Genomic DNA, 21,147 nt, shown 5'->3' with positions numbered 1-21,147 from the left:
GAAATATGAATCTTTTTTTCAAATCTCCAACAGAGCTTTATGCATCAATATGCTAATTAGGTAAATTGCAATACTAGTCATTTCCATAAAGTATCTCTAATTCTTTTCAAAACCTTGCAAAATAGATATTAGTTCTTGCTTTGTTACTGAGGAGATTGTGGCTCAGAAAGGCTAAGCAATCATCCAAGCTTGGCATTATTTACTGCCAACTCTCTCAGACCTCTTCGCGTTCCATACCAGGTCCAAATTATCAACATGTTTTGCCTAGATTGCTGTGACAGCTTACAGTCTATTGCTCATGCACCAGGCATATTCACACACACATATATAAAACACCTTAGATTGTGCCATTTCTTTGCTGAAAACTCTAATGGCACCGGGCATGGTGGCTCATGCCTGTAATCCCAGCACTTTGGGAGGCCGAGGCGGGCTGATCACTTGAGGCCAGGAGGTTGAGACCAGCCTGGCCAATATGGCAAAACCCCGTCTCTTCTAAAAATGCAAAATAATAATAATAGTAATAATAAAATTAGCCGGGCCTGGTGGTAGGTGCCTGTAATACCAGCTACTCGGGAGGCTGAGGCAGGAGAATCGGGGGCGGAGGTTGCAGTGAGCAGAGATTGCGCCACTGCACTCTAGCCTGGGTAACAGAGTGAGACTCCATTTCAAAAAAAAAAAAAAAAAAAAAAAAAAAAAGAAGCAGAGACACGGCCGGTCGTGGTGGCGCACGTCTGTAATCCCAGCACTTTGGAAGGCTGAGGAGGGTGGATCACCTGAGGTCAGGAGTTCGAGACCAGCATGGCCAACATGGTGAAACTCCATCTCTACTAAAAATACAAACATTGGCCGGGTTTGGTGGTGCACCCCTGTAGTCCCAGGTACTCGGAGGCTGAGGCAGACGAATCGCTTGAACCCGGGAGGTGGAGGTTGCAGTGAGCCGAGATCACACCACTGCACTCCAGTCTGGGAGACAGAGTGAGACTCTGTCTGGAAAAAAAAAAAAAAGCAGACACCAAAACCTAGACTACGCTGAGCATTAGAAAAAGAAATTACAGGTATAATAAGGACTAAGAAGAAACAAAATTGTTTGTATACACAGAATATATGGTTGTCTATGTAAAAAAAAAAAAAACCCACAAGAATATGCAGATACAAGAATGACAGGTAGCAAGGTTGCTGGATACAAAAATTGAAATCAACAGTAGCTAAAAACAGAAAATGTAGTAACTAAAAATATACCATACGAAGTAGTGTTAAAAAGCATAAAGTCCCTAGGAAATATTAACAAGAAGACCTTTATGGAGAAAATTATAAACTTTATTGAAAGATATTTCAAAGGCCTAAGTAAATGGAGAGCTGTACCATATTCATGTATTGGAAGACAACATTGTAAAGATGACATGGTTTACCAGATTAATCTATAAATTCAATACAGATCCAATCAAAATTTCAATGTTCTTGGGTTTGTTTGATTTATAAATTGTTGGTCTAATTCTAGAAGTAATATGGAGGAACAGTTGGCTAAGAATAGCCAAGACACTCCAAGGAAGAACAATTTTGTGGTGATACTGGAGACAGAGGTGAAATTGGTTACAATTATGACAAAATGTGGAGGCATCTTGGTTTTTATCAGACCTTTTCCTAAAGTTGCAATAATCAGAACTGTACTGTTCTGCTACAAGATTAGACAAATTGATGTCAGTCAGAATAGAAACCATCAAAAGACCCACACACGTACACAAAAATTTAATTTATGAAAGAGGCAGTGTTACAAATCACTGGGGAAAGGATGAACTTTTCAGTAAATAATGCAGAGACAACCACTTCAAAATATGAAAAATGTTAAATTGAATTTCTAACTCATAATTTTCACAAAAATCAGTTCAGGACAGACTAAAGACAAATGTGAAAGGCAAAATTATAAAATTTCCACAAGGCAGTAAAGAATATATTTATGACTTTGGGTAGGAAAGGATCTCCCCCCAAACCAACTTGTATTCAGCTTTATATGATATTTTTTAAAAACATTTACTTTCAGCAGGAAATAGGCAACGATCTATAACATTTTACAATTTCCAAACTCCCCTCCTCCAAAAGTCACTGTAGAAGTTAACAACGTATGTCGTTGCTGTTTTGAACAAGAAAGATTTTCAGAGAGGGTGGACACTTCACATGAGGCATGTATGAGCTTTTCACAGGCCCACTTTGACATGGAGGGAATAAAGTAAAACCAGCAGGATGAATCCACAAACTGAAAACAGGAATCTTGGCTCTTTTAAGTGACACCATCTCGATGTCATCAACAGAAAGCCTGAGTTTTGTTACCTAACACAGTTGATTTTAGGGTTGCCAAGACCACATCAAAACTCTCGGTTTAAGGAAGTCAAGTCTATGCTGATGGCATCAGGGAAAGAGGAGACACGAAGTTTTGGTTCCCCACACTGTAAGGCTTCCGTGCCAAAGTGGCTGACATGTGAATGTCAGAGAATCTCTCCTGGGAATCAAGGGAATCAAGAACAATCTTCAAAAACCAGGACAGAAAATCCTATTTCCCCTTATTTCAATTCAGTTTCTGAGATACACCCTATTAGTGGTACTTGCCCTTTCCACAAAAGACAACGAGGAAGTGTCCTGTGTGCTAACAACATAACTTAAAAAAGAGAGCCAAAATTCTACAGTTTTATAAAACTTGATTTAAAAAAATAGTATTTCAAACAGTAGAGTCACTGTAAGTACACAGCTATCAAAAATGTACATTTCACTTGGCATCCCCAGAGCCTTCTGCTTTCTGGGACTGGAGTGTAGAGGCATCTCGGTTTTTTGCAGGGTTGTTCCCATCCTTGCCAGCATCTGCTTTCCCCTTTCTCCCTTTGGGAAGCTTCTCTCCCTTCTTTGCTGAGGCCTTTTTAGGCCTGGGCTCTGGTTTTGGAGGAGCTGGTTTAGCAGACAACCGTGCTGATCTCCTTTGTGGCTCATCCTTCACCTTTGCTTTATCACCTTTAGCATCTCCTTTTGCCTTTCTCTTGGGCATGGTGGCAGCAGTGTTCGTAGGTGGCTTGAGCAGTCCTGTTGGGTGCTTCTGTCCTCCTCACGCTGCTCCTGGAAAGATGTCTTTAACAAGACACAAAAAGTGTAAACCATAAAGGGAAAGACTGACCAATGTAAACATTAAAAATAAAATTTGACTATATTGTTAATAATTTGTGTATATCAAAAAAGATAGCATAATAAAAGTAAAACAATAAGTACCAGCTTGGCAAAGATATGTGTAACATATATAATGGACAAAATGTTAGAATCCTGAATACATAAAGCATTCCTATAGATCCATGAGAAAAGGACAAAATGAAAATTTTAAAACTATGGCAAAAAATGTTAACAGGTACTTCTTGGAAGCATGAGTGAGGAATAAGCACCTAAAAATATATAAGAAGTACATATTAAAAGCATAGGATATAACATTTCATATCCATCAAATTGAGGAAAACCAAGTTGTCTGACAATATCAAGGGCTCACCTGATATGGAGCAATCAAAACCCTTATGTACTGCTGTGTGTGTGTGCCAATTAGTGTATTTGCTTTTGGAAACAGTGGTTATTTGTAAAGCACTCTGCAAACAGTGGTATTGTGTAAAGCAATTTTACTTCTAGGTGTTTACTTAGAGGGATTCTTGGAGGTGTGGACAGGAGATCTCCACAAGAATGTTTCTAGCAACACTGTAATTTCAAAAACCTGTAAATCACCCAAATGTCCTTCAGTAGTAGAAGGGATACATATATTTTGGTAGTATCTATAAAAGGGAATACTATTCAGCAGCAGAAACAAATAGATTACAGGTACGCTCAAAAACGAGGATGAATCTCAAGAATATAATGCCGAACAAAAATAGCAAGTTGCAGAATATGTACACTATAGATCCATTTACACATGTAAAACTATGACATGTTGAGGCCACAGACATATAGTAAAACTTAAAAAAAAAGGGATAAATAAAAATTGGACAGTGGTCATCTCTTGGGAGTTGGGAAGGGGATGTACTTGGAGAAGGCATGTAGGTTAGTCCAGAGATGGGGGAGGTTGTGTTCTCTTCTTTAAACTGTAGGGGAAGCACATAGCTGGAGTATTATCTATGTCTTACACAGAAAAATTGCATGTGTCTGCTCAAGAATTAATAAAAGTACTAAAAAATCTGGGTAGCCCAGAGCACAGATTGAGAGCCACACAGGTAGGAAATAGAAAATAGTTTGAGTTTGAGTAATTAGGACTTAGGCCTAGGGCTGGCATTCATAGGCACCGTGTGACTTTTTTAAAGCTTTTGTCTATCATACCTTCTGCCCCACCCTTGAAAACATTTACTGAGAAATTCTGTAACCTTGTGAGTGGCCACCATTCTACAACATTATGATTATTTTTTTAATCTTGTCTCCAAATTGCTCCAGTTTTTTTTTTTTGAGACGGAGTCTCAGAGTCTCGCTCTGTCACCCAGGCTGGAGTGCAGTGGTGCGATCTCGGCTCACTGCAACCTCTGCCTCCCGGGTTCAAGCAATTCTCCTGCCTCAGCCTCCTGGGTAGCTGGGATTACAGGCGCACGCCACCATACCCAGCCAATTTTTGTATTTTTACTAGAGACAGGGTTTCACCGTGTTGGACAGGCTAGTCTCCAACTGCTGACATCAGATGATCCACCTGAGAATTGCCTGAACCTGGGAGGCAGAGGTTGCAGTGAGCCGAGATCGTGCCACTGCATTCCAGCCTGGGGGACAGAGAGAGACTCTGCCTCAAAAAAAAAAAAAAAAAAAGGTAATGGTGCCACTGAGACATACAGTTCTACTGATCTAACTACACCTGACCTGCTCTCTTCTGAAGAAATCCTTGCCTAGACATTACATGAATTTATTGCTAATTTTTGTCTTTTTCCCTTTATTTCAAATGCAACATTAAGGAATCATTTTAACAATTTTTAGGAAACAAAAGGAGCTACTCTTACAATGAAGGAACCAGTGAAAATCACTTTGTCTAATGGTAGGGTGACTTGATTTATACCTGTTGCCCTAGTATAATTATTCATAATGTTCCCTTTTACTTTGAAAAGTGACCCAACTTGGGCAATGAATAATAAGGTTACCCCAAATATTCTGTATATATTTTTAGAGGCCTTTATGTTATCAGAGAATGAGAGTGTTTAACCAAAAAGTGAGCTTTTGGCTTAGCACACATTTCCCTAAGAATGGATACTCCATACCATTCTCCTTCCATCTCACTCCAAAATTGTTTCTCAGCCCATTTCCTGGTGTGAGAATGCTCACACAGTCTCTTTTCCTGGGTTCAGTCTTCTTGGAGTTAGATCCATTGAAGTCCATCCCAAGTAGGGGGGCCATGATCTCCACATGTCAAAGGCCAAAATACAGCAGGTGACAAAATAAAATCAGGAAAAATAGGCCACTGCCTGGATGCTGTATCTGAGTATATAAATATGGATTTAATTCTTGAAACTCACCTTTAGGAAGCTGATTAGGAGACCAGGTCACTGACTCTCTAGAGACCTTACAAATGTAGGAGACAGATACACACATAATGAAAAGGGACCAGGGAGATGGGTAAAAGCTCTTACCATTTCCACAAAGGACAAGGAGGTTGGAAAAGGAAGGAGCTCTCACCACACAGTGGTTTTAACTTAGAAGAAATAATTTGAGGTGGCGCAGAAGAGATTTTTAGGTAAATGAAACTCTTTTGTATGCTGCTGTAATGGCATATACTATAAAATGGTAGATGTTATGCACTTGACAAAACCCACAGAACTTCATACAGTGAGTGAACCCTGATGTAAACTATATATTTTAGTTAATAATAAGCTATCAATATTAGTTCATCATTTGTAACAAATGTACCACACCAGTGCAAGTTGTTAATAACAGGAGAAACTGAGGTAGGGGAAAGGAAGTATGTGGGAACTCTCTATCTTCTGCTCAATTTTCTGTAAACCAAAAATTGCTCTAAAAAAATGAAGTCTATTAATGTAAAAAAAAATACGCATTTTAAGAGTTCAAAAAAATAATGTTAATGATAAAATATAAAAGTCATTACAAATACTCCTTCATGCATGTGGAAGAAAAGAAAAATTATTAACTGGCAGATAAATCTTACTAGTAATTGTATAACTTTTGGAAACATAGAGAAATGACTTTCAGTGGTATCATCAGAGCAAGAAATTATCAAGACAGATACTGAAGTTATTTTCCCAAGACATGGCAGCAATTTTAAAAGTTTTAGAAATATAACAATTCCCCTTTGTTAAAATAACTCTTCCAATAACATTATATTAACAAACAACAGAGCAAGTTAGTGAAAGTTTTGAATCACTTGTTTTCATTGCACAGAACTGGACTGAAATTCTCATGAAAGCTCTCAATTTAACTCCTCATTTAACCAGATTGCTGTAGGGGAGAAGAAACATCTGCTTCATCCTTCTTCCAATCCTTTTGTTAGCATGAAGACTTGCATTTTTATCATTAGAAGAAGATCATGATGTTTAAATTAACTGGCAAAAATAGCTTTAAAAAAAAAACTAATAGTGAAATAAAAAGCAAAATAGGGTATTATGGGTGGGCCCTAATTCAATATTACTGGTGTACTTATAGGAAGAGGAGATTAGGATACAGACAACATAGAGGAACACATCTAAGGACATAGTGGGAGGTGGCCATCTGCAAGCCAAGGAGAGGCCTCAGAAGAAAGCAAACCTGCCGACATCTTGATCTTGGACTTCTACCCTCCAGAAGTCAAAGAAAATTAATTTTTGTTAAGTCACCCAGCCTGTGGTATCTTGTTTTGGCAGCCCTAGCGGACTAACATAGGAGGGAACAGTGTAAGAATTTAGTGACTCAGGCAGGGCGTGGTGGCTCACACCTGTAATCCCAGAACTTTGGGAGGCCAAGGTTGTCAGAAGTTTGAGATCAGCCTGGCCAACATGGTGAAACTCCATCTCTACTAAAAATACAAAATTAGCCAGGGGTGGTGGTGCGTGCCTGTAATCCCAGCTACTAAGGATGCTGAGGCAGGAGAATTGCTTGAACCCAGGAGGCCGAGGTTGCAGTGAGCTGAGATTGCGCCACTGCACTCCAGCCTGGGCAATAGAGTGAGATTCTGTTTCAAAAAAAAAGGAATGTAGTGACTACGGAAACATCTTGGATTAGATTAATTTGGGGGTCTCACCCAGCTCTCAAAATATATTTTTCCATGTTTTTTCTCCTTCATAGCAAGCAAATCCATGGACCAAAATGCTACCTCACTCAATACTCATTTTCACCTCATCCCTAGCAAACACAAGGCACATTTTAGCAGCATCTTTTTGTTCACTCGATGGATACGGAACTGGGTTTCTGGGAGGTAGTTCTAACTTGGGTTTTAGCCTCAATCCCACCCCAAAATCAGAAGGTTCCCCTCTTCCTCCCTGCCTCTTACTTAAGGAGAGATCGTGTTTGGGGGTTGAAGGGAAGATCTGGAAGAAAGTTAAGAACACCAAGCTTAGGAAGGAGAGAATAAAGAATATAATTAAAATACAACAAAAAATGCACAGGCAAATGCTGGGCACGGTGGCTCACGCCTGTAATCCCAGCACTTTGGGAGGTGGAGGCAGGTGGATCACTTGAGGTCAGGAGTTCAAGACCAGCCTGGCCAACATGGTGAAACCCATTTCTACTAAAAATACAAAAATTAGCTGGGTGTGGTGGCATATGCCTATAGTCCCAACTACTTGGGAGGCTGAGGCAGGAGAATCACTTGAGCCCGGGAGGCGGAGGTTGTAGTGAGCCAAGATTGTGCCACTGCACTCCAGCCTGGGTGACAGAGCAAGACCCGGTCTCAAAAAAAAAGAAAGAAAAAAAAAAAAGATTCACAGGCAAGATGTAGTGTGCTACAGAAGCAAGAGGTCACATGGTGTCAGTCACTCTCCAGGGCCTGTTTGTTCTTCATCTTCCAAAGTATTAGAGACGTAGCATGAGTTTCCATGGAGGTTACGTGAGAGAGACTGGGAGATGCAGGGGTAGAAAGGAAAGATGAGAAAACACAGGGTGTCTAAAAGGGTAGGTTTGCTGCTGCAGCTTGCCAGAATGCATCTGGTTTAAAGAGGAGTGAGCCATAAGCTCCCCAACAGTCACCCATCTGGAAAGGTTGGTTAGGGGTTCCAACCTTTAGCTTCCAGGCTAAAGTATTCCTGCTAACTGGGATCACAGAAAGATGAAGAGGATGAATCCTTGTCATCTCCTAGGACCCTGGAACCTTTGCCCCCTTTCTGGGCACCACAATAACTTGCTTATATTTCTGAGTAGTACAGAGGGGATTTTAAATGAAAATGTATTAGACAGGTTGCTGTTGAGCACATGCCCAAGTTTATTGTCTTGCTAACCAAGGTATTATCTTGCTAGCCAAGATGTTGTTTTGTTAAGGGAACCAGCAAGATGACAAAAGAATGGACCTTTCAAGTCAACGTGTACCCAAGCAGCCTGTTTAAGAAAACGATAAAAAGAAAACAGCTCATTAACGTTGTCCTTTTCTTTTTTCTTTTCTTTCTTTCTTTTTTTTTTTTTAATTTTGCGGACCCACCAAAGAATGCAGCCCTTCTTTTCTCATGGTCATAAAAATATCACATTCAGTCGGGCGCGGTGGCTCATGCCTGTAATCTCAGCACTTTGGGAGACCGAGGCGGGCGGATCACTTGAGGTCAGGAGTTTGAGACCAGCCTGGCCAATATGGTGAAACTCCGTCTCTAACTAAAAATACAAAAATTATCCGGGTGTAGTGTTGCACACCTGTAGTCCCAGCTGCTCGGGAGCCTGAGGCACAAGAATCGCTTGTGTGGAGGTTGCAGTGAGCGAGATCGCACCATTGCACCCCAGCCTGGACGACAGAGTGAGACTCCGTCTCAAAAACAAACAAACACATCACATTCTTATCAGTCATTTGAGGGAACCTGGAGCAATATGATCTGAGAGGCTACGCTTGGCTAATCCCTAGAAAAAGTAGTAATACATCTAAGAAGGAAATCTCTTTTAGGGAACACCCGAGGCTGCCAGGTGACACAACAAAACTTTCTCATAAAAGCTTTTGATTAATCCAATTAACTTGTAAGCAAGCCATGTGGCAGGCAGAGGTAAGAGGCCAAACACCAAGGCACCAGTCCTGATTCTAAACAAGTGCTGGTCCATTTCTTAACTTTGGGATCCATTTTTCCTTTGTGATGGGATAGCAAAAGGTCAAAGTGGAGGAAGACTCAGCCTTTAGGTGTCTCCTCAACGAGGGTTTCTCGAAGGTAAATTGGGGAGGAAGGGAGAGCCCAAGGCAGATCAGTCCAACCTGCCAGTCACCACCTCTTCAAGGCCACAGCCCTGCGGGAGCAATCCTTTCAAATCCCCTTCCTTCCTTCTTTTAGAACGCCCCTAGAGAGCCGATTAGGACTTCTCATCCCGGTCGGGCCTGCGGCTCTCTGTGACCCCACCTCTGGATTCAGCTTTTCCCAGGGATTCACACTCGGAGCTCAGGAGAGATGCTGCGATTACTCTGGAGACGGGAAGACACGCGGGGCTGACCGGGCCCAAGGCCCCTAATCATGACCCGGGCCAGCTGGCAGGAGGTTCCTAAGTATACGGAGGGCGGCGGGACCCCCCCACCACGTCCCTCATTTTCCGGGGTAGCGCACAAAGTCTGTGAGGCACTTACCCGAGTCTCGTGGCCGTCCGAGGGGCGCGGGAATCCCAGCTGAGGCCCGTGACGCGCTGGAGCCCTAGGCGTGGGCAGGGCCAGCACCAGCCCTAAGACGGAGAAGACGAGCGGAGCCCGGCTCCTCCAGGAACAGGAAGGCGAGGGAAGGTGAGGATGCGCTTCCGGGGCTGCAGGCGGGGAGCCGCCCCGAGTCCAAGCCGGAGGGAGCTGGTTCTCCCCCTGGCGATACGTGTGTGAGCCTCTGAGGCCCGCCCTAAGCACTGCTGCCCCGATCTAGCAAGACAAGAAGACAGGAAATTTGTGACGGCCTGAAAAAATCTTTAAAAGATACACACTGTAAGAATTTCGTAGTAAGATGAGGGAAAAAAAAAAAAATGTTTCCGCCCGGTTTCGAACCGGGGACCTTTCGCGTGTGAGGCGAACGTGATAACCACTACACTACGGAAACCCGCTAGGGTATTACTTTTCAGAGTAAGTAGTTCTGCCTGCCTAGTTCCGTGTTTCTTCGTTCCAAGCGCGAGTTTTGCTGATGTGCGCGTGTGTCTCTGTACCGACCTCTCAAACCAGAAAAACCAATGAAAAGCTCAGACCTAGCCCCTCCAGTGTTCAAACTGAAGTCATAGAATTTATTCTACAAATGACTGAATAGGGAAGAACACAATAGAGACTTTAATTTAATCTCTGAACGGTCCTTCGTACTTCGGCCAAAATGGCCAGGCACGACTTGGGTAGGGCGAGCGTTTCTCTGACGTAGTTGGCGTTACCACGTGGTCAGTGGCAGAATGCTCCGCAGAGAAACGATAACCCCATATGTTGTCGTGAGCGGCCCCTCTTGCTTCTGAGACTTCCAGGCAAATTTAAGATGCGGGAATTTCCTTACCCCTGCAGAGTCAGAAAGTTGTAAAATGAACCTTCCTATACCGAGCCAGCCAGGAGTCGAACCTGGAATCTTCTGATCCGTAGTCAGACGCGTTATCCATTGCGCCACTGGCCCCGCGCGTTCCTCAATGGCGAGGTATTTCATAAGAAACTAGATTGTACCCGTAATGTCCGGGCGAAGGCCTGTAAGCTGCGTTTGCCTGCTGGTCCAGGCTCGCAGCTCATGGACTCCCTGGTAGCTACTTCTGCATACTCCTCGTAGCCTTCATTCCTTTCTCGGTCTGTCTCTGCCGGCTGAAAAATGGCGGTGAAAAGCAAGCCCTGCATCCTCTCTGCCCCAATATCACAGCTCCATTAATGCGTTCGTTCATTCAACCAGTATTAGTGTTCAAGGCACTGCAGATAACGGTGAAGAAAACATGAGAGACCCTTGCTCTCAAGATTACATGGCAGTGGCGGAAGCGGATAATAAAGCACTAAATAAACAAAATAATAGTGATAGGCGATTGGAGAAAAATAATAATAAAACAGGGAAAGAGGATAGGAAAGGCCAGCAGTAAAAGTGATGAATGAGAGATAAATGCTGATATCGGGGGAAAAGAGTGATCTGGAACAGGGAAAATCGCTAGGGAAAAGGCCTGGAGGTGGAAGCAGGCTTGGGAGTTATGTTGAGGATGCCGGTACTCAGTGGAGAGGAATAGGAGATCCTGGGAGACCACCTCCAGCTTTATAGGCCCTTGTAAGGACTCTGGCCAGCTTTACAGGCTCTTGTAAGGACTCTGGCTGGTATTCTGTAGGAAACTGGAAGCCGTTGTACGGGCGACGTGGTCTGAGTTTTTATTTGTCTCTCTGTGGGTCTTTTTTTTTTTTCTTCAAATATTTTACTAAGCGAAACTGTGCAAGGCATCCTCACTGCATGCTGCTTCTACTGCAGGGCCTTGATCTCAGAATTTGACAGCTTTATAAGGAGCATCATCAACCCGGACACACATATGAATGTTCATTTGTTCACTTTGAAAGCAAACAAACGTCTCATATGTGTGTGTTTTAGTTTGTCCATATTTCTGAGAATAAATCATCCCCATGCCTGGTGAGCATTTTAAATAAGTTGAGGTCTACTAAACAGAAGTAAAACTGCCTGATATTGAGAATATACACGTTGAGATTAGAAAATATTTGTTTTCAGTTCATAAGGTTTCAACAGCCCTTACAAAAAATATTCTGCTCTTTCTGCACAAACATTAAGGTAGACCTAGTTTATGGATTCCTCCCTAGGCAATAGCATAGGGATCTTCTCGTTAGGTTTTGTACTATGGACCCCAAGGGCAGCTGTATCTCAGAATAATACTTTTAAATATACGAAAGAAAATATAAATATATAAGATTTCAAAAGAAAACTAATTATGTTAAAATAGGTTACCAAAACTTTTTTTGTTGTTGTTTTTTTGGAGACAGAATTTTGCTCTTATTGCCCAGGCTGGAGTGCAATGGCGCGATCTCGGCTCACTGCAACCTCTGCCTCCCGGGTTCAAGCGATTCTCCTGCCTCAGCCTCTCAAGTAGCTGGGATTACAGGCATGCGCCACCACGCCCGGCTAATTTTGTATTTTTAGTAGAAACGGGGTTTCTCCATGTTGGTCAGGCTAGAGCATCCCTGGAAGTCACAGGTCCCACCTAGCACCTTAAAAATGAGCTGTAACCCAGCTGGCTGTAGGCTCTGTCCACGTTCACTGTCCTTAGTGTTTGTCTATAAAAATTTATCTGTGTTTTGCAGGCTTTGAAGACCTCCCTTGGGTGCCTCAAATTTCTTAGCCATATTCACTACAATAAATGCTTTCGGCTGGGCGCGGTGGCTCACGCCTGTAATCCCAGCACTTTGGGGGGCCGAGGTGGGCGGATCACGAGGTAAGGAAATCGAGACCAGCCTGGCCAACATGGTGAAACCCCGTGTCTACAAAAAATACAAAAAATTAGCCGGGCGTGGGTCCCAGCTACTCGGGAGGCTGAGGCAGGAGAATTACTTGAACCCGGGAGGCGGAGGTTGCAGTGAGCCGAGATCGTGCCATTGCACTCCAGCCTGGGCAATAAGAGCAAAATTCTGTCTCAAAAAAAAAAAAAAGAAAAGAAAAGAAAAAGAAAAAGAAATGCTTTCGCTTTGCTTTTGGAAATCTTTCTACATCTTTTCTAACAGTTCCAGTTTCAACTTCCAGTCTTTTCTTCAGCATATATCGGAGAAACAGAGTCCAGATATATAAATCTAGATATATATCTATATATATCTAGGGTGAGGGTAGGGCAGGCTGGAAACTCTCAGGTAGAAGCTGATGCTGAAGTCTTGAAACAGAATTTCTTCTTCCTTAGGGAGGCCTTTGTTTTGCTCTCAAAGCCTTTTAACTGATTGGATAAGGCCCATCTACATGAAGGAGAATCTTTTTTTAAGGTTAACTGATTGTTAACCACATTTACAAAATAACTTCACAGAAACATGTAGATTAGTGTTTAATTGAATAACTGGGTAGCCTAAGTTGACACATACAACTATGACAGTGGTGGACTCTTCTCTGTGTTTCAGTGCAGTTTTTTTTAGTTTCACTCCCAGGCACATGGAAAACTGCACCATCTGCCACTCTCACATTGTTTTACATGACTGTCGGCAGTCTGTGACACAGCCACCTGCATCCTCTCCAATTTCGGATGTGTGGAGCGGAGACAATGTGAGGGTTCCATGGTCCCTAATCACAGTCGGAACTGAATAGAAGATATGGTTCATACCAAGAGTTCTGTAAATGATTGTTCAAAGTCTCAATTTGCTTCCAAGGCTCATCTCTGGCTAAACAATTCCTTTGACATTGTAGAAATTCTGTGCAAACTTCGTCAGCTGCCAGTCAAAGGAAAAACCAAAATAAAATACTATTGGCTCTGTTGTCTGGGGCCCACCACAGTTGGGTTAAAGCCATATTAGGTGTGACTGTGCTATTTATGATGATTATATTGACTCCAAGCACACTAATAATATGATGGCTAATCTTATAATAATAAAGTAATAAGTGCTTATTTCATGAGTCTCAATGAAAGTGAGTGCTGAGTTCATAATATGATGGCTAATCTTATAATAATAAAGTAATAAGTGCTTATTTCATGAGTCTCAATCATAGTGAGTGCTGAGTTCATAGACTTGCATCTTTTTTTTTTTTTTGAGACGGAGTCTCGCTCTGTCGCCCAGGGTGGAGTGCAGTGGCGCTATCTCAGCTCACTGCAAGCTCTGCCTCCCGGGTTCACGCCATTCTCCTGCCTCAGCCTCCCGAGTAGCTGGGACTACAGGCGCCCACCACCACACCCGGCTAATTTTTTTGTATTTTTAGTAGAGATGGGGTTTCACCGTGTTAGCCAGGACGGTCTCGATCTCCTGACCTCGTGATCCGCCCGCCCTGGCCTCCCAAAGTGCTGGGATTACAGACGTAAGCCACCGCGCTCGGCCGACTTGCATCTTTTTATAAAAATGAAAACTCTAGTCGGCATGATCTTTTACTGTTCCCCCCATCACACGCATAGGCAAAGGTACATGCCAATGTCTGCCTTAGACTGTGATAGAGAAATCCTTCAAATATTGATACAGCTAAGGAATACTGAAATGTCTGTTTCAGCATAATCACCAGGACAACAGATTTCAAGTAAAACAGCCAAACATAATTACAGGTTTCATTTGGGAAGTTACTTTCACAGCTGTGCCAACAATTTGTATACTCTTCAGAATTTCATTAAACCCCTTTATTCAAATTATACTCCCAAGATCAGATTTATTTTTAATAGAGAACAGAATAAGTCGGAAACACATAAGCCCCCATGACAATATAGAAATTTTCTCTCTCTCTCTCTCTCTATATATGTATACACACACACATACACACACACACACATATATATATAATGCTGATTTGACACATCAAATCAGATCCTTTGGACAAGTATTAGGACAAGAAAGCTTTTCTTTCTGTGTAGCTATACCGGGAAGGGGACTTCTTTATCTCTTTCCAAGATTAAGTTGTTAATTCTTAAATCTTGCATTTTTAGGAAGCAACTCTGGAACCCCATTAGTTAATCTTTAATAAGCAAGAAGCAGGTAGGTGGAGCCCAATTTTAACGGAAAGAAATGGGGTAAGGAATGACTGGAATTTTAATCTAATTCCAGTTTAATTTAAAAGCCATGAAATAGGAAACAGCTTGCTTCCTGCTAGGATCAGTTCTTGGTGCCGTAAGTGTTCTGGTGTAAATGCATTACACGACTCGGAGGAGTGTTCTGTAAATGTGGCTGGCTACCCGCTCTCCTACCCTCTTCTCCCTGAAGCCCGAGGTCATACTTTACCCACGTTAGGATGAGCTGCTTGCTATTTGAGGCAGTTTCTCGGAGGACTCTCCTGTTCGCCCCGGGGCGGAGGTCAGGCTATCGCCAGCGTTTCCCTCACCCCCTCCACCTCCCCCACGCGAAAAACTTCGTTATCCTGCAGCTGAGCGGTTTCTTAGGTCTTTTGGGGCGAAGCCAAGGTTAATCTTCAGTGTCTGAAGAAACGTCTGGCTACTTTCAAACCTCAGTAACAAGAAAGTGTATCAATGCACAGAACAAAGGCAAAGATCATCTCTTTTCCATGCTCATTTGTACCATTAACAGTACGGTGGCTCCGTGGCTTAGCTGGTTAAAGCGCCTGTCTAGTAAACAGGAGATCCTGGGTTCGAATCCCAGCGGGGCCTGTTGTAGTTTTCCTGCCTTCAAAGTACCCAGGGAACCGTTAAAATACAGGGTGAAAGGTTATTTTCCCCTATGGGGCTCCAGCAAAGTGTTTTATATGCGTCCGTTGTGAAACCTCCTTGCTTACGAAAAAGAAGCAAAGATAAATTTGGCTTTCTTTTAGAATAATGAAATTCTGAATTTCTTGTTTTTCTTACACTTTTCTTCCACATGTTATATTCTTACAACATGTACGAGAGGAACCAGGGAAAGCAGAAGGCAAACACCAAATTTAAACTACAAGCAACATCATAATCTCTAGTCATTCTATTTTCTTTCCTAGGGAAATCCTAAACAGATTCATTGTCAGAATCTGCAGGTAATGTTTTTGGAAGGTCAATCTTTCGAATGATTCATAATCTGTTGTTGAGAAGGCTGTAGCATCTCTGAAAATTCACAGCAAACAGTAAGATCTGGCCACATAAAACAAGCTGTGATTCGCTATTTAAAAATATTGCATTGTACTCAGAGTTTTTTGGAAAGGAACAAATCAAAGCAAAAACAAATATTTGTCACCAAGACTTGAGAAAAGAAGAAGCTGTCAGAGAAGCCTCCATTTGCTTATGGGGCCCACTAGAACAGGCTGACTTGAAGAAGTCCAGGAAGGGTTGAGATGCCTTCTCCCAAACTCTCCAAGAGGAAGAAAGAGAAATTGAGAAGTAGGAAAGAAGTCAGTTTTACTCTTAGCAGAAGTCCTCCACATAGAAACACAAGACCAAGGAAATGGAAGTTCACTGTAACTATTACCAACCCTCTCACCCATCTCCCAAGACCCAGCCCACAGCTCACCTGGCACAGAAAGTTCCACTTCTCTGGCTTTTGCTTTCAGAGCATATTATTTTATGTAGATTGTCAAGGATTGAAATATGATTTCCTCTTCTAGCTGTGGAGACAAAATCCCAACACTTGGAAGAACAGCTCAGAAGCAACTCTACTTTTATGGAGACTTTCTACTCCCATTCTGCAGCTTAATTCCCCACTTTTCTTTTTTTTTGTTGTTGTTTTTTTTTTGAGACGGAGCCCCGCTCTGTCACCCAGACTGGAGTGCAACGGTGTGATCTTGGCTCACTGCAACCTCTGCTTCCAGGGTTCAAGCGATTCTCCTGCCTCAGCCTCCAGAGTAGCTGGGATTACAGGTGCCCACTATTATGCCCAGCTAATTTTTGTATTTTTAGTAGAGACAGGGTTTCACCACGCTGGTCAGGCTGGTCTCAAACTCCTGACCTCAGGTGATCTGCCCACCGCAGCCTCCCAAAGTGCTGGGATTACAGGCGTGAGCCACTGCCCCCGGCCAATTCCCCACTTTTCTTTATAAACATCAAGCAGCAATGGAAAGGCAGACCCTTTTTTTTTTTTTTCCACTAGAGCCTTCTATCTTCTGTTCTTTTTCCCTAGGCCCAGATACAAACTTCCCTCAAATGATAAGACAGGCTGGGTCACTGGTGCAGATGTCAACACTAAATCATTAATTCATCTCCTTACCAATCCTGCCTCATTTCCACTCTCCTGCTCCATCAGCTGCAGAAATACCTTTATAGGAGGCTTGTGGCCAAGTGGCCCTCAAGAGATTGCATGGTCTGTACACTGAGTTGGCAGTAGTGGTACTGGCTACTGAAGCTATTGAATATTCCAGGTGATGAGTCTCTCCATCTTTCCCAAAAGCCTGTCTTCCTAGTTCTCCATATATGTATACATCATGGAAACAATTTATGTGTAAAAGTGGAAATGGTTTGCAATCAGATGCTTGTTTGTCTAGTGAGTGGCTATTTCTCAATGGCCAATTATGATGTGGCAGTTACCATGCTAATCACATATGGGTGAAGAGGCTGATGGGAAGGGAAAACAATTTAATGGCAGTTATAGTATAGTGGGATGTAATATTATTGGGAGTACACGGTGCTTTGAGCCACATTTGCTTATTTATTTATTTATTTAGAGATGTAGTCTCGCTCTGTTGCCCAGGCCGGAGTGCAATGGCACAATCTTGGCTCACTGCTACCTCTGCCTCCTGGGTTCAATGATTCTCCTGCCTCAGCCTCCCGAGTAGCTGGGACTACAGGCACCCACCACCACGCCCGGCTACTTTTCGTATGTTTAGTAGAGACGGGCTTCACCATGTTGGCCAGGCTTGTCTCTAATTTCTGACCTCAAGTGATCCACCTGCCTCGGCCTCCCAAAGTGCTGGGATTACAGGTGTGAGCCACCACACTTGGCCCCACATTTGCTTATTTATTTATTTTTTTTAGGGACAGAGTCTGGCTCGGTTGCCCAGGCTGGGGTGCAATAGCACAATCCTAACTCACTGCAGTCTTGAACTTCTGGGCTCAAGCAATCCTCCTGCTTCAGCCTCCTGAGTAGCTAGGCCTAACAGTGTGTGCCACTACGTGTCTGCCACCATGTCCAGGTGATTTTTGTGTTTTGTTTGTAGAGACAGGGTTTCATAATATTGTCCAGGCTGTTCTCCAACTCCTGGGCTCCAGACATACTCTGGCCTAGGTGTTCCAAAGTGTTGGGATTACAGGCATGGGTCACTGCGCAGGCCTGCAGCCTCATTTGAAAACAAACCTGTCTGTGTGGGGCTGGGTGCAGTGGGGATCACCTCTGTAATCTCAGCACTTTGGGATGCTAAGGTAGGAGGATCACTTGAAGCCAGGAGCGCAAGACCAGCTTGGGCAACATAGTCCATAGCGAGACCACATCTCTACATAAAATAAATTAGCCTGGCATAATGGTGTGTACCTGTAGCCGTAGCTACTCGGGAGGCTGAGGCGGAAGGATCTCTTGAGCTCAGGAGGTTGAGGCTGAAAAAAACAAAACAAAACAGAAAAACAGACAAACAAAAACCCTGATTGGGCGAAGGTGGAAGGAAGACTTCATGGAAGAAGTGATACCCACACCGAGCCACGAGGGAGACAAAGAACTTGTCAAGGAAAGAGGATAGACGTGGGAGAAGTAGTAGAATAGATGCCCTGGGCAAAGGGAACAGTGTGTAACTAAAGGTGAGGAAGAGAATGCTCAGTTCAGATAAGTGGAAAGCAGTTAGGTGAGGGTATGTGCAAGTCTTAAAACTGTTTTTTATCTGGAGATAGCTGGAGAACATTTGACTTGGCAGTTGATAAGTGTCAAGTGTTTCATGCTTTCTTTTAAAAAGACAATGCCGTACCAAAGCAGTTTGGATAGCATTTGAATTTACAAGTTGTGGATTAAGTAGGGCCTCTAGCTCAGCTGCTGAGGTTCTCCTATGGGCAGGTGGAGCTAGAAGGGACTGTGTTTCCCATTGCATTCTAAGTAGCAATGCTCATCTGCTTGCTTCATATCTGTCTGAGCCAGCCTGTTTACTTCTCAAGGCAAGGGCTGTGCGTGTCCTCTTCACTGCTGTATCTCCAGAGACCAGCACGGGGCCTGGCCAACAGCAGTGTGATGATTAATATTATGTGTCAATTAGAGTGGTTCATTAGATACTCAGATTACACATTGTTTCTGGCTGGGTTTGGTGGCTCATGCCCGTACTCCCAGCACTTTGGGAGGCTGAGGTAGGAGGATCGCTTGAGCCCAGGAGTTTGAGACCAGCCTGGCCAACATAGTGAGGCCCTCATGTCGCTACAAAAAAAAAAAAAAAAAAATTAAATATTAGCCAGGTGTGGTGGTACGCACCTGTAGTCCCAGCTACTCATGAGACTGGGGTGGGAGGAATGCTTGAGCCCAGAAGATCGAGGCTGCAGCGAGCCCTGGTTGTGCCACTGCACTCTAGCCTAAGTGACAGAGTGAGACCTTATCTCAGGGTGTTTCTGGATGAGATTATCATTTGAATCAGGGACTCAGTAAAGCAAATTGCCCTCCCGGGTATGATCCCTCCCATTTGTTAAGGGCCTTAATAGAACAAAGGTTGAGGAAGGAGGAATTCACCTCTTCTCCCCCTACCCCACTGCTTTACATCTCATTTTTTTTCCTCTTGCTCTTGGACTGGGATTTACATCGTTGACTCCCGAGGCTTTCAGGCCTGATTGAGACCCAGACTGAATTATACTACCTGCTTTTTTGGGGCTCCAGCTAGCAGATGGCAGATTGTGGGACTTCTCAGCCTCCTCCATAATTGTGTGAACCAATTCCTTATCATAAATTACTGTCTCTCTCTCGATAGACAGGCATAGATAGATAGATAGATACATACATACATACATACATAGTTAATAGATAGATAGACTATTAGTTAGGTATTTCTGAAGGACCCTAATACAAGCAAGTACTCAATTATGAAAAAAAAATACAATGTATCAGGCATTTGTTGTTTGCCAGACACTCTTCTAAGCTTTTTACATATTCCAAGTCATGTAATCCTTACTGCATAGTTATGAGGAAGGGTGCAGTTATTTCTTCCATTTTAAAGAAAAGGGCACTGAGGCACAAGGATGCAAAGTCACTTTCCTGGAAGGTAAGTAGCTGGCAAGTGGCAGCGTCCAGAGATGGGCCTAGGCAGCCTGAATTGAATTCGACTAATCTGCTGGCCTTCCAAGCACCTTTAAGTGTTTTTTCTGCTACCCTAGGGGGTACACCTATTTGCCATTTCCTCCTTTCTCTTATGTTGCCACCTCTGAAGGAGGAATTCAAAGCCATGTTTGATCAGAATGTCAGGGTAGGCAGAAATGGAGTGAATATGTGGAGCGAATACTTGGGCAATAAGGGGGAACTTTGTTCTTTTCTAGCCTTGCTGATGATGATCTTTCTAACGCATATCAATTCATTTTTCTTTTAGTGCATGCTTGAATCTTTTTGTGAAGTTTGAGGGTTTTAGGAGAGAAAGAGGGCAGAAAATTTTTGAATATCAATGATCATAAAACAGATTCACTCTATATTCTGCTTTGGTAACTCGGTAATTAGATTGAATTTCTTTTTTAAAAAGGAATAATGAAGAGAAAATTCCAGTCATCTGAGGTTTTTGATTAATTGAGGCTTTGCAGTAAATTATGAGCTCAAAATAGAAACATTGCCTATTCATGTTTCTAACAGTAGCTATTAATGCTCAAGATGATCAGGCTAGACATTAGGAAACTTCAATTTGAGGAATATTTCTGGAGATGTCATTAAACATGAACTTCTGTGTGTATACATCATGCTCCCTGGGTCCTAGGTCCTGTTCTGAACTGCAAAATTAGTAGATTGTCAGATCTCATGACCTGCAATGTGTTCCTGCTGTATCTCAAGGAAAATCTTACGCAGCCTCATAATTGAAATATAGGAAGATGTTCATTGATGGAACCCTTATTTGTAGTGGCAAAGTGGAAGAGTAGGTGACTTCACATTGCAGACCTCTATGTGGCAATGAAAATAATTGGTTTAGATGTGCACACAGCAACATAACTCAAAACTGCGGTACCAATGGAATAAGAAAGAGATCTATGACGCAGTACCACTTACATAAATTAAAAACACATTCACCCAAACCAATCATACTTGTTCTATAAAAGCATATAGAAAGAAAAGGAGGCCTTTTCCAGTGATTTCTTTTTTTTTAAACAGGCTTTTAAAATAACCTTTATTTTAAAAAGTTAATATGTTAATATGTGCATTATAGGAAACTGAAAATCACAAGAAGCAAAGAACAAAGTCATTCACAATCACAAGCAGTTTATAGTTTGACATGTTCTTCTAGGTCCTGTGTGTGTGTAGGCACAACATCCCATCTTATGGGACTGAGACTGTACAGTATGTATCATGGTTTTTCACACATCATGAATATTTACCAATTCAAAATCCCAAAGCTTTATGAG

General features: G+C 42.7%; 1 protein-coding gene and 3 non-coding genes across 5 annotated transcripts; 1 reads left to right on the top strand and 3 right to left on the bottom strand.

The window, feature by feature from the left end:
* Nucleotides 1-1,295: 1,295 nt before the first annotated feature.
* Nucleotides 1,296-15,072, bottom strand: HMGN4 (high mobility group nucleosomal binding domain 4). Of its 2 annotated transcripts, XR_010126607.1 has the most exons (3): nt 14,960-15,072; nt 9,716-9,991; nt 1,296-3,111 (listed from the first exon to the last, which is right to left on the bottom strand). XR_010126607.1 is itself a non-coding variant. In XM_054490620.2 (2 exons), the coding sequence occupies exon 2, from the start codon at nt 3,029-3,031 to the stop codon at nt 2,759-2,761; it is 273 nt and encodes a 90-aa protein (XP_054346595.1). In that variant the 5' UTR covers nt 3,032-3,111; nt 9,716-9,977; the 3' UTR covers nt 1,296-2,758. The 2 variants fall into 2 exon arrangements, 1 of the variants encoding a protein (XP_054346595.1); XM_054490620.2 differs by lacking the exon at nt 14,960-15,072 and having other exon boundaries at nt 9,716-9,977.
* Nucleotides 10,094-10,166, bottom strand: TRNAV-CAC (transfer RNA valine (anticodon CAC)). Its single transcript has one exon. It is a non-coding gene; the product is annotated as a tRNA-Val (tRNA).
* On the bottom strand, nt 10,640-10,712 carry TRNAR-ACG (transfer RNA arginine (anticodon ACG)). The gene has a single exon. It is a non-coding gene; the product is annotated as a tRNA-Arg (tRNA).
* Nucleotides 15,073-15,268: 196 nt separating the features above from the next.
* Nucleotides 15,269-15,342, top strand: TRNAT-AGU (transfer RNA threonine (anticodon AGU)). Its single transcript has one exon. It is a non-coding gene; the product is annotated as a tRNA-Thr (tRNA).
* Nucleotides 15,343-21,147: the final 5,805 nt, after the last annotated feature.

Source organism: Pongo pygmaeus, chromosome 5 (assembly GCF_028885625.2).
Source record: "Pongo pygmaeus isolate AG05252 chromosome 5, NHGRI_mPonPyg2-v2.0_pri, whole genome shotgun sequence".
NCBI lineage: Eukaryota > Metazoa > Chordata > Mammalia > Primates > Hominidae > Pongo > Pongo pygmaeus.
This window is presented reverse-complemented; position numbering and strand designations above follow the sequence as displayed.

Excerpts from the sequence above, each read along its gene's own strand:
- HMGN4 (XM_054490620.2), bottom strand. The coding sequence starts at position 3,031 with ATGCCCAAGAGAAAGGCAAAAGGAGATGCTAAAGGTGATAAAGCAAAG.